Genomic DNA, 13,212 nt, shown 5'->3' with positions numbered 1-13,212 from the left:
AGTATCTGCATATTTGGTTCTGTTCGCATTTAAATTGAGAAATATTACCGCCCATATAACCCATAACCATTCAAGACATTAAAGGTCCATAGAGCATCGATCGTGCCCTGAAGCTGTAGTTCCTCCAATTCACACATTTCTACATTATGACAATAAATAAAATGTAAACACGCAGCAGTAGGACGTGTAGAAATTGCATGTAGCGTCCGCAAAGAGGCGTAGCGGTGCTTTTTTGCCCAACACCGGATATCCGGGAACATGCCTTCGGTTTTTTGCGCAGAGCATTTACGCACACTACGTAAATCCGACCATCTCACTCTTGGTTTTATAGCGTATGGTATTGGTGAATGGCGTTACGGTTCCTGCGCTAGCACCGTGTGGCGCCGTCGTTGGTGTTGCGTGGAGAACTTTTCAAAGAAATAACCAGTGCTAAACCCTGAACAAGAATCACTACTTATAAACCGGAATGTAGTGGCTTCTTTGACAAAATAGTCTTTGTGTGAATTAGCGTGGATTCTGGAGGTAGGTATTTTTAGCTTTTGGCTACGTGCTGCATTTTGAGCCGTTCGTTGCTAGCTTAGTATAGCAATTAGCTAACAATGCCGCTTGTATAAGAACATGATTTGTCGCACGGTCTATATTTTTATTTACATTTGTTGGTGTTCATACATAATCTGACTCGTCTGAAGACACGCGTAAATGTTCTGGAAAATGGAAAAAAAATCTTCTGAAATATTATTGTGGTTATTATTGGCTGGTTGGTCGTAGCTGAAACGTTGTTCTTCGTATTTTTAGGTGGTGTCGCGTTTCACTTTTTGCCACATTTCATTGAATGTGACTTAATGTCCCAGTGCTTTGCTTCTGCGTACTGAATGTGCTTTTCTGTTTTGTTTCAGTGAAGCGCCATGGCCGCTTCCTTCCCATTCAGGGGCTTACCTGCGGGGATGCCTCCAGGAGTCCCCCCTCCTGCACCGGTGCCGGAGTACATGACCGAAGAGAAACTACAAGAGAAGGGTAAATTACTGCCGTATTCAAACTTTTGATGTGAAAAAATTGTAATATTTTTACTTTAAATATTAATATTGGTCCACAGCACGGAAATGGCAGCAGCTGCAGGCAAAACGTTATGCTGAAAAGAGAAAGTTTGGCTTTGTTGATGCTCAGAAGGAAGACATGCCTCCTGAACATGTACGCAAGATCATCAGGGACCATGGAGACATGACCAATCGAAAGTTCCGCCACGATAAAAGAGTTTATCTTGGGTATACAAATTTTAAAAAGTATAAATGGAGATATCATTTAATTGGCTGTTTTAATTAATCACTTTACCTAACTTTTCTCAACAGAGCTCTAAAATACATGCCCCATGCAGTGCTGAAGTTACTGGAAAACATGCCAATGCCATGGGAGCAGATTAGAGATGTGCCAGTCCTGTATCACATCACAGGAGCCATCTCTTTTGTCAATGAAATTCCTTGGGTTATTGAACCCGTCTACATTGCTCAATGGGGGTAAGAATTTGCTCTCCTGTTGTGCAACAGATTTTATATATTTATTTTTGTTTTACAATGTACAATACCTTTTTAATTTCCTTCCAGCACTATGTGGATTATGATGCGCCGAGAAAAGCGTGACAGGCGGCACTTCAAAAGAATGCGCTTTCCACCTTTTGATGATGAAGAACCCCCACTTGACTATGCTGACAATATCCTGGATGTGGAGCCTCTAGAGGCCATTCAGATGGAGTTGGATACTGAAGAAGATGGTTCAGTTGTGGAGTGGTTCTATGAGCACCAGCCTCTCAAAGATACTACCAAGTGAGTACTTGCATCAATGCTTAAGTTTGTTGTGTGTTTGTGTTGATAAGAAGAAATAATTCTTCCACTTTGTATTGCAGGTTTGTGAATGGTACAACATATCGTCGCTGGCAGTTCACACTCCCCATGATGTCCACTTTGTACCGTTTGGCTAACCAGCTTCTGACGGACCTTGTGGACCTCAATTACTTCTATCTCTTTGATCTAAAGGCCTTCTTCACTTCGAAGGCCTTGAATATGGCTATCCCCGGAGGACCAAAATTTGAGCCTTTGGTTCGAGACATAAATCTCCAGTAAGGCCCTTCATTATTACATCCAAACTTTTTATTAAATTGGTTAATAGTTGTGTAACCTGACATTTTATGGTGTGTTTCACTACTTAACCCATTCAGAGATGAAGACTGGAATGAATTCAATGACATCAACAAGATCATCATCCGCCAGCCAATCAGGACGGAATACAAAATTGCCTTCCCCTACTTGTACAACAATCTGCCACACCATGTTCACCTCACTTGGTAAGTATAAGGCCACTACCACATAAACTTTTAAAAGCACATGTATCAATGGGGCTTTGTTTTTGTAGGTATCATACACCCAATGTGGTGTTTATCAAGACTGAGGATCCTGATCTTCCTGCTTTCTACTTTGACCCACTCATCAATCCGATTTCTCACAGACATTCTATCAAAGTAAGTAGAGTGAAAAGGGTGCTCCGAAAGTTGCCTGATTGCAATTAAACGCAAACAGTTTTAATTGTCTCACACTTTCTATTTTTATGTCTAGGTTCAAGAACCACTGCCAGATGATGATGAGGAGTTTGAGCTTCCCGAGTTTGTAGAACCTTTCCTCAAAGAAACCCCTCTCTACACAGACAATACAGCCAATGGCATTGCCTTGCTTTGGGGACCAAGGCCCTTCAATCTAAGATCCGGCCGCACCAGGCGCGCCATTGATATCCCCTTGATCAAAAACTGGTAAGAATTAATTAAGATATGATTAATCATGTTTAATCCTGTAAAAGTATGAGAAGCTCAAGCCAAATTGTAAATATTTGTTCACTTGCCTGTATATGTTTTGAAGAAGTGATTCTATAACGCTCCAAACTGTGACATCAGGAGCTTAGAAAAACCCAAAGCCCAATTTTTGCCATAAAATTGTTAAATGTCTGTTGCTCTTGCTTGTAATTGTCTTACAGGTATCGTGAGCATTGTCCTGCTGGACAACCTGTGAAAGTTCGTGTATCTTATCAGAAACTCCTGAAGTACTACGTGCTCAATGCTTTGAAACACAGACCCCCAAAAGCCCAAAAGAAGAGGTAAATGAACGCCTCAAGTCACACCAAAAATTCCTATTGCAAAGTTAACTGACTAAAAATCTCTTCAATAAAGGTACCTGTTCCGGTCATTCAAGGCCACAAAGTTCTTTCAGTCGACCAAACTAGATTGGGTGGAGGTTGGGCTTCAGGTGTGCCGACAAGGCTATAACATGCTCAACTTGCTGATCCATCGTAAAAACTTGAACTATCTACATCTTGACTACAACTTCAACCTGAAACCTGTGAAGACACTCACCACAAAGGTATAAACCTGTAGGTCACTTTAGAACATCGCTCGGTTTGTGCAGTGTAACTGACCCCCCAGTTTGTAATATACAGGAGCGTAAGAAGTCCAGATTTGGCAACGCTTTTCACCTTTGCAGAGAGGTTTTGCGCCTGAGCAAACTGGTAGTCGACAGTCATGTACAGTATCGCCTGGGCAACGTTGATGCTTTCCAAGTAAGTTTTTGCAAATTATACATTGTTCAATTGATTTAGTAATTGTCTAAACATCTTACGGTTTTCTAGTTTAAAATAACACTATAATTAGGGTACCCCTTTGTTGACTTGCCTAATTACAAGCTTTATGTTTTAGCTGTCTGATGGGCTACAGTACATCTTTGCTCACGTGGGTCAGCTGACCGGCATGTACCGTTACAAATACAAGCTGATGAGACAAATCCGCATGTGTAAGGATTTGAAGCATCTGATCTACTACAGATTCAACACTGTAAGTAAAACTTCTTTAAACAAATGGTGGACTTTAAGTACTTTTACAAACACTATTCATCATTTTAATGTACAATCTAGGGACCAGTAGGAAAGGGTCCGGGTTGTGGATTCTGGGCCCCTGGCTGGAGAGTGTGGCTTTTCTTCATGCGTGGAATAACTCCATTGTTGGAAAGGTGGCTTGGAAATCTACTTGCCAGACAGTTTGAAGGTCAGCATTTATCATCAAATTTCTGCTGCTAATTGTAAAAATAGAGGCAATAACGGTCTTTGCAATACAGGACGTCACTCCAAGGGTGTTGCCAAAACTGTCACCAAGCAGCGTGTGGAGTCTCACTTTGACCTGGAGTTGCGTGCTGCCGTGATGCACGACATCTTGGACATGATGCCAGAGGGTATCAAGCAGAACAAGGCCAGAACCATATTGCAGCATCTGAGCGAGTCCTGGAGATGCTGGAAAGCCAATATCCCTTGGAAGGTTTGTGCATGTCCAGAATTACTTTTATATTTATTCTTCCATGACGTTGGACAAAATGTGAAAACACTTATCATCTCCAGGTGCCAGGTCTGCCTACTCCAATTGAGAACATGATCCTGAGATATGTGAAAGCCAAAGCCGACTGGTGGACCAACACAGCCCACTACAACCGCGAGCGAATTCGCAGAGGGGCCACTGTTGACAAAACGGTGTGCAAGAAAAATCTGGGCCGATTGACCCGCCTCTACCTCAAAGCAGAGCAGGAAAGACAGCACAACTATCTGAAGGTATGCGTGCGCTGACAAATGAATTTCAATTACTGTACCTTTCTGACTTTAAGCCGCTACTTTTTTCCCGCGCTTTGAACCCCGTGGCCCATACAACGGCGCGGTTCATTTATCGTCGTTTTAAACTTGTATTTGTGTAAACTACTTGCAGGATGGCCCCTACATCACAGCAGAAGAGGCTGTTGCCATCTACACCACCACTGTCCACTGGCTTGAAAGTAGACGTTTCTCTCCCATCCCCTTCCCCCCACTGTCCTACAAACATGACACAAAACTGCTGATTCTGGCCCTGGAAAGACTCAAAGAAGCCTACAGGTGCAGACTTATAAAAAATTGGGCATATTTTTGTGTAATAATGGTAATAATTCTGGATTACAATTTTTTTAAACTAATTTTCTCATTACAGTGTAAAGTCTCGTCTGAACCAGAGTCAACGAGAGGAGTTGGGGTTGATTGAGCAGGCTTACGACAACCCTCATGAAGCGCTGTCTAGGATCAAACGTCACCTGCTCACTCAGAGAGCCTTCAAAGAGGTAATGTACATTCTTTAGTAGGGATGGGCAACTGAAGCCTCATGGTAGGCATCCACAATGGCGTGAACCAAATTGTGCTATTGGTGGCAATACAATTTTAGTTGGGCTTCTGGACTAATATGAATAATGTTTTACATTTTAGGTTTTATTTAAAAATTGGCCTACATTTTCCTTCTATGGAGAGGATTTTATTTTTGCCGTTTGGTATTGGACTAGTTTGTGTATCAAGATTTGTGGGAGCTGGTTGAGACTTAAGTCATAGGTTTGACACACTCGCTTTTCTGTGGTTCATTTAAAGCCCTGTCAATGAACTTGGATTCCAGAATAAAGTCCTGTAGTGAAACAGCGGTTCATGAACCACCTAGGTCACATGACCAGTGCTTTTAATCATGTTTCGAAACAGTCAAAATGCCCGTTAGTATGCGGCCATCACTACATTTTAGCATTCATGCTCAATGAAAGCTGTCCAAGCACCAATGATTTTATTTTCCTATTTTATAGGTGGGCATTGAGTTCATGGACCTTTACAGTCACCTAGTGCCCGTCTATGATGTGGAGCCCCTGGAAAAGATCACAGATGCCTATCTGGACCAATATCTGTGGTATGAGGCGGATAAGAGACGACTGTTCCCACCATGGATTAAACCTGCAGACACAGAGCCACCTCCCTTGTTGGTATACAAGTGGTGCCAAGGTTGGTTTAGCGCACACACCATTTAAAACAATCTCTGACAAAGACAAATAAATGGATTGTTCAAATTTTTTTTTTTCAGGGATCAACAACTTGCAGGATGTATGGGAGACCGCTGAGGGAGAATGCAATGTAATGCTGGAGTCTCGCTATGAAAAAATGTACGAGAAGATTGACCTGACGTTGCTTAACAGACTGTTGCGTCTCATTGTTGACCATAATATTGCTGACTATATGACTGCAAAGAACAACGTGGTCATCAACTACAAGGTAGGGTAACTTTACTAGTACAACAACAAAACTTTACGTTTGTACTAATGTATTTTCTCATTAGGACATGAACCATACCAATTCCTATGGTATAATCAGAGGACTACAGTTTGCCTCGTTCATTGTTCAATATTATGGTTTGGTCATGGATCTGCTCGTCCTGGGCTTGCATCGTGCTAGTGAGATGGCTGGACCTCCTCAAATGCCAAATGACTTTTTAAGTTTTCAAGACACTGCCACTGAAAGTGCTCACCCAATCCGACTCTACTGTCGTTACATTGACCGCATTCACATCTTCTTCAGGTTTGTTTTTTCCTGTTTAAAAGTGCATTTTCACTTGGCAATCTCATTTTGATTCATAATTTTGTTGGTTACTCTAGGTTTACAGCTGATGAGGCCAGAGATCTCATTCAAAGATACTTGACAGAGCACCCTGACCCAAATAATGAGAACATTGTTGGTTACAACAACAAAAAATGTTGGCCGCGAGATGCACGGATGCGACTGATGAAGCATGATGTCAACCTGTGAGTGACTAATCCTGTTTAAATGAATATACTTTTTGGGCCGATTTAAAAGGTTAACTATTTTTAATTTATTTTAGTGGACGAGCAGTCTTCTGGGATATCAAGAATCGTCTCCCCAGGTCAGTGACGACTGTCCAGTGGGAGAACAGCTTTGTATCGGTCTACAGCAAGGACAATCCTAACCTGCTCTTCAACATGTGTGGCTTTGAGTGCCGTATTCTACCAAAGTGTCGGACCAGCTACGAGGAATTTACTCACAAGGATGGTGTCTGGAACCTGCAGAATGAGGTCAGAGAGCGCCTGCTGTCATAGTATTAAAATAATAACTTTGCAAAGAAGGACAACTTTAATACAGGAGAATGTGATAATTCTTACCCAAACTCTCTACTTTTCTTTTCTGCAGGTGACCAAAGAAAGAACAGCTCAGTGTTTCTTGAGAGTGGATGATGAGTCCATGCAGCGTTTCCACAACCGAGTCCGTCAGATTTTGATGGCGTCCGGCTCCACTACATTCACCAAGGTTAGAACACAACCATTTTGCGCAATAACAAGATATTTCTGTGCATGTTTTTAATTCACTTTTTACTCTAGATCGTGAACAAATGGAACACGGCGCTTATCGGGTTAATGACATATTTCCGTGAAGCGGTTGTAAACACACAAGAGCTCTTGGACCTTTTGGTCAAATGTGAAAACAAGATCCAGACACGTATCAAGATCGGCCTGAACTCTAAAATGCCTAGTCGTTTCCCCCCAGTTGTCTTTTACACACCGAAAGAATTGGGTGGGCTTGGTATGTTGTCCATGGGCCATGTGCTTATCCCACAATCTGATCTGCGGTAAGGTTAAATAATTTATCTAAAATATTTGTTGACGGACACTTTTATTAATAATACCTTTCTTATTCCAGGTGGTCCAAGCAAACAGATGTTGGAATCACTCATTTCAGGTCAGGAATGAGCCATGAAGAAGACCAGCTCATTCCTAACTTGTATCGTTACATCCAGCCATGGGAGAGTGAGTTCATTGACTCCCAGAGAGTCTGGGCTGAGTATGCCTTAAAGAGACAGGAGGCTATTGCACAAAATCGGTATGACTAATTTAAATAATATATGCAGAATAGATCAAAGGATGTAGCTGAATTGACATTTTTGTTGTTTCAGCCGACTTACTCTGGAGGATTTGGAGGATTCCTGGGACAGGGGAATCCCACGCATCAACACACTGTTCCAGAAGGACAGACATACTTTGGCTTATGACAAGGGCTGGAGAGTCAGGACAGATTTCAAGCAGTATCAGGTACTGCTTTTAATTGGGACCGTTCATTTAGAAATTGTATAATGCACTAATACATTTGACATGGGTTTTGTTTTTAATAGGTGCTGAAGCAGAATCCATTCTGGTGGACTCATCAGAGACATGACGGGAAACTGTGGAACCTCAACAACTACCGAACTGACATGATTCAAGCTCTGGGTGGAGTTGAAGGCATCCTGGAACACACACTGTTCAAAGGCACTTACTTTCCCACTTGGGAAGGTCTCTTCTGGTGATTAATTCACAGCACAAAGCCTGAAGTTGTTTTTATTATTTGCACTAATACGCTCATTTTAAAAAAAAAATGACTTTCAGGGAGAAAGCCAGTGGTTTTGAGGAGTCAATGAAATGGAAGAAGCTCACTAATGCCCAGAGGTCTGGTCTCAATCAAATCCCTAATCGTCGATTCACACTTTGGTGGTCTCCCACCATTAACAGAGCCAATGTACGTGCTGTTTAATGCAACATTTTTATTTAAAATTATTGGCACATTAAAACATTTTTTTTCCTCTCTAGGTGTATGTTGGTTTTCAAGTGCAACTTGACCTGACTGGAATCTTCATGCATGGAAAGATCCCCACGTTGAAGATCTCCCTCATTCAGATTTTCAGAGCTCACTTGTGGCAGAAAATCCATGAAAGCATCGTTATGGATCTTTGTCAGGTACGACTGTAAAACCACACACATGGGAATATATTTTGATATTTAATGCTCACTTGTTTCTCTTCATTAGGTGTTTGACCAAGAGCTTGATGCTCTTGAGATTGAGACTGTGCAAAAGGAAACCATCCATCCCAGAAAGTCATACAAGATGAATTCGTCTTGTGCAGACATCCTCCTCTTCGCATCCTACAAGTGGAATGTCTCACGACCATCCCTGCTGGCAGACTCCAAGTATGATTTTTATCTTATAAATCATGAGCAAAGCAAATATTCTTTACATACAACTAATGAAACTTGTTTATCTTTTATAGAGATGTTATGGACAGCACCACAACACAAAAGTACTGGATTGACATTCAGTTGCGTTGGGGAGACTATGATTCGCATGACATCGAGCGTTATGCCAGAGCCAAGTTTCTGGACTACACCACAGATAACATGAGTATCTACCCGTCCCCCACTGGTGTGCTCATAGCCATCGACCTCGCTTACAATCTTCACAGGTAAAGATTATAAATGTATTTAACTTGCATCAGACTGCTTTATCAAGTGAACTTGAGCACATCATGTAGTGCAGTTTTAACCGTTTTCTTCATGTATAAAACACGCCACAATTTATGCGATACGTTAATACCTATTTCCCCCCATTGTAGTGCTTATGGCAACTGGTTCCCTGGAAGCAAGCCTCTGATCCAGCAGGCCATGGCCAAAATCATGAAGGCCAACCCTGCTCTGTATGTGCTGAGAGAGCGAATCCGCAAAGGTCTGCAGCTGTACTCTTCTGAGCCCACTGAGCCTTACCTGTCCTCCCAGAACTATGGTGAACTCTTCTCCAACCAGATCATCTGGTTTGTAGATGACACAAATGTGTATCGGGTCACCATCCATAAGGTGCTTTAATAAACCACTTGGAACTATTATGTTATAAGTAACTTGTTTTAATTACATGTGCATTCTTTCTACTCATAGACCTTTGAGGGTAACTTGACAACAAAACCCATCAATGGGGCCATTTTCATCTTCAACCCCCGAACTGGCCAACTCTTCCTTAAGATCATTCACACCTCTGTGTGGGCTGGCCAGAAACGTCTAGGCCAGGTAAAGTTGTTTTTGTTTTTAGGAAGAACTCTACAGTTGCATTGTATTGGTCGCAATTATCCATACTAAAACTTTCTCAACTTGACATTTTAGCTTGCCAAGTGGAAGACTGCTGAAGAAGTCGCTGCCCTGATTCGTTCCCTTCCTGTTGAGGAGCAACCTAAACAAATCATTGTAACGAGGAAAGGAATGCTTGACCCTCTTGAGGTGGGACCCTTTATTGCATTTTAAATAAATGCTTTCTCTTAAGAACAGACTTTAACTTGTTTACTTTGCAGGTTCATCTGTTGGACTTCCCCAACATTGTGATCAAAGGTTCCGAGCTGCAGCTTCCTTTCCAAGCTTGTCTAAAGGTAGAGAAGTTTGGAGACTTGATCCTCAAGGCCACAGAACCACAGATGGTGCTTTTTAATCTCTATGACGACTGGCTGAAGACCATCTCATCGTATACAGTAAGGCTTCTTAAAAAATGTATTTTATTCAACAACGGTTGCTTCACTGGAAAGACTAAAATAGTATATGGGATGCGCCGACTAGTTTATCTCAACCTGCTAATCTGTATAGATCATAGACTAAATGGTCTTCTGTATTACTAGGCATTCTCCAGACTCATCCTGATCCTCAGAGCACTTCATGTCAACAACGACCGTGCCAAGGTCATTCTCAAACCGGACAAAACTACAATCACAGAGCCTCATCACATCTGGCCCACTCTCTCTGATGAAGAATGGATTAAAGTGGAAGTTCAACTCAAGGATCTCATTTTGGCAGACTATGGCAAAAAGAACAAGTAAGATTTTTTACATAAAATATAAAGCCCCAAATTGTTAATAGTTGTATGTTTTTACGTAACTAGTGAGCCTTTCTTTCTTTCTGTCCAGTGTGAATGTGGCTTCACTTACGCAGTCTGAGATCCGAGACATTATCCTGGGTATGGAGATCTCTGCGCCGTCACAGCAGCGACAGCAAATTGCAGAGATTGAAAAGCAGACCAAGGAGCAGTCCCAGCTGACCGCTACCCAAACCCGCACGGTTAACAAACACGGTGACGAGATCATCACATCAACCACCTCCAACTATGAAACGCAGACCTTCTCCTCTAAGACCGAATGGAGAGTCAGGTATGTGTGCAAATGTACCTTCATTTTTGTGCAGTGCTTGAGCGTGTACACAATGCATTTTAAGATACTTTTACTAAATACGCCTTCATTTTGTCAGGGCTATATCTGCGGCGAACCTCCACCTGCGCACGAACCATATCTATGTCTCATCCGATGACATCAAGGAGACGGGATACACGTACATTCTGCCCAAAAATGTCCTCAAAAAGTTCATCTGCATTTCAGATCTTCGAGCGCAGGTTTGTGCATTCATCAGTCTGTCAGTTATTCAGAATTGACCATTTAGCTGTGTGCATTATGACTCATTGGGCTTTATGGCATGCAGATTGCCGGGTACTTGTACGGCACAAGTCCACCAGACAACCCTCAAGTCAAAGAGATCCGCTGTATTGTGATGGTGCCACAATGGGGAACACATCAGACGGTTCATCTGCCCAACCAGCTGCCTGGCCATGAATACCTGAAGGTAAACTAAATGTTCATCTTTGTAATGTATGAGGTGTTACTGAAATAATCTGACTAAATGGTTCTTTTTCAGGAAATGGAGCCCTTGGGTTGGATTCACACACAGCCAAACGAGTCTCCTCAGCTTTCCCCGCAGGACGTCACCACTCATGCCAAAGTCATGGCAGACAACCCTTCATGGGATGGAGAAAAGACCATCATCATCACCTGCAGGTATGTTAAATGGGGAGCCCATTTTTACTATATTCACGTTCCCATTTTACCCGTTCTCTACAAAATTGCTAGTCTTACACAAAATAAAATTTTATGCCATAATTTTGACGTAGGACAGTAAGAGAAATGTTTTCTAAAAATAACAGATTTCTGAACATAAATGATACTTGTATAATAATTGCTTTCAAAATATAAACTGTCTTTCTCCAAACTCTGGCACTGTTACCTTCCACCACTGGGTTCAAAGTAAAGTTCAAAGTAAAAATACCACACATTTTACAGCGGATACTTTAATCTACTACATTTGAGAGTAGGACTAAAAGGTTAAGGACAAAAGTATTCTTTTTAGTTTTATACTTGTGGGTCCAGGCTTTGAGCAAACACAATTAGGCCATATAAATGATTATCATTCAAGTGCATCTAATGACCAGTAATCGGGACAATTTCATGCTTTAATAGTTGTCCAAATCTGTGTGAAATTTTCTTATTAAAAGTTTAAAAAAAAAAACCTTTTACTTTAGTATTTTTTGCTCTTGTGTCTGTACTTTTACAGAAGTAACAAAATGGTGTACTAAAGACCCAAGCGCATTGTTGACAATTAGAGATGACTGAATCTCCTTTTCTATTACAATAGGACTAATTGCACAGCCTTATTTGGACGTTTGCTTAATCACTTTGTCATTGGCAGCTTTACTCCAGGCTCTTGCACCTTGACCGCCTACAAGTTGACACCAAGTGGCTACGAATGGGGTCGCCAGAACACAGACAAGGGTAACAATCCCAAAGGCTACCTCCCGTCCCACTACGAGAGGGTGCAGATGCTGCTGTCTGATCGCTTTCTGGGCTTTTTCATGGTGCCTGGCCAAGTCTCCTGGAACTACAACTTCATGGGTATGTTGAAATAAAACTCATTATTCCATTTACATCTTCCTTCCTTCCATTAACCTTCTCAAATGTACTGTAGGTGTGCGCCATGACCCCAACATGAAATACGATCTGCAACTGGCCAACCCCAAGGAGTTCTACCACGAAGTCCACAGACCGTCGCACTTCTTGAACTTTGCCTCACTGCAGGAGGGGGAGATATACAACGCCGACCGTGAAGACGTGTACGCCTGAACGTCTGCTGCCGTCATCATGTCCCAACAGTGTACATAACTTTCTTAACATGAGGAATCAGTTAAATAAGTTTAACTGTAATTTTAAAGTTAAGGTTTAAAATACCTTTTATATGACAGTTTCATTCCTGTTTTGTTTTTTCGTTTTTTTATGAGTGTTGCTTAAATATGTAGAACTTGTGATGTTTTGTTCTGGTCAGGGCAGATTGTGCAGGTTTCTGTGCACGTGCTGGGCTGTTCCCACCACCAGGTTAAATTGAAAGTGTCCTTCACTGCTCATTTTTAAATTGTAACGTGGATTTAAATAAAGATCTAACTCACCCAGCTTTGTATGATGACTTGTTTTTTTATTAAAATTGAGTGATCACATTGGTCATTTCTGTTTAGCAGGTGGTTCTGAAGTGCTTTAGCCTTCTCTCACTGCATCAGTAATGAAAGTGAAACGGGAAATGTGTTTATTACGCTCTGGTGCGCACATCGAGCCACTGACGGTCGAGACTAGAGTCGAGACTAGAGTCGAGACTAGAGTCGAGACTAGAGTCGAGACTAGAGTCGAGACTAAACCGA

At 41.8% G+C, this 13,212-nt stretch overlaps 1 protein-coding gene across 1 annotated transcript; it reads left to right on the top strand.

Moving 5' to 3' along the window:
- The first annotated feature begins 348 nt into the window (after positions 1–348).
- On the top strand, positions 349–12,695 carry prpf8 (pre-mRNA processing factor 8). The gene is made up of 43 exons (XM_072462683.1): positions 349–522; positions 897–1,014; positions 1,094–1,262; positions 1,347–1,511; positions 1,599–1,817; positions 1,898–2,110; positions 2,210–2,335; positions 2,404–2,509; positions 2,604–2,794; positions 3,016–3,135; positions 3,209–3,398; positions 3,475–3,594; positions 3,731–3,865; positions 3,946–4,075; positions 4,146–4,342; positions 4,423–4,629; positions 4,781–4,944; positions 5,036–5,162; positions 5,664–5,856; positions 5,936–6,123; positions 6,188–6,426; positions 6,504–6,650; positions 6,728–6,938; positions 7,054–7,170; positions 7,242–7,489; positions 7,561–7,740; positions 7,814–7,949; positions 8,030–8,199; positions 8,283–8,412; positions 8,484–8,630; positions 8,701–8,861; positions 8,942–9,133; positions 9,284–9,521; positions 9,600–9,728; positions 9,822–9,935; positions 10,007–10,180; positions 10,325–10,518; positions 10,610–10,849; positions 10,947–11,088; positions 11,175–11,315; positions 11,388–11,527; positions 12,216–12,418; positions 12,492–12,695. The coding sequence occupies exons 2-43, from the start codon at positions 906–908 to the stop codon at positions 12,644–12,646; spliced, it is 7,017 nt and encodes a 2,338-aa protein (XP_072318784.1). The 5' UTR covers positions 349–522; positions 897–905; the 3' UTR covers positions 12,647–12,695.
- Positions 12,696–13,212: the final 517 nt, after the last annotated feature.

This window comes from Eucyclogobius newberryi, unplaced genomic scaffold, assembly GCF_026437365.1.
Source record: "Eucyclogobius newberryi isolate DKJ021-1_F unplaced genomic scaffold, fEucNew1.0.hap1 SCAF_10, whole genome shotgun sequence".
Taxonomy (NCBI): Eukaryota; Metazoa; Chordata; class Actinopteri; order Gobiiformes; family Gobiidae; genus Eucyclogobius; species Eucyclogobius newberryi.
Note: the sequence above shows the minus strand (reverse complement) of the source record. Positions and strands in the feature narration are given on the sequence as shown.

Excerpts from the sequence above, each read along its gene's own strand:
- prpf8 (XM_072462683.1), top strand. The coding sequence starts at position 906 with ATGGCCGCTTCCTTCCCATTCAGGGGCTTACCTGCGGGGATGCCTCCA. Across the intron at positions 1,263-1,346 it reads GATAAAAGAGTTTATCTTGG|AGCTCTAAAATACATGCCCC; the intron begins GTATACAAATTT and ends TTTTCTCAACAG. Across the intron at positions 10,181-10,324 it reads AGACCATCTCATCGTATACA|GCATTCTCCAGACTCATCCT; the intron begins GTAAGGCTTCTT and ends CTGTATTACTAG.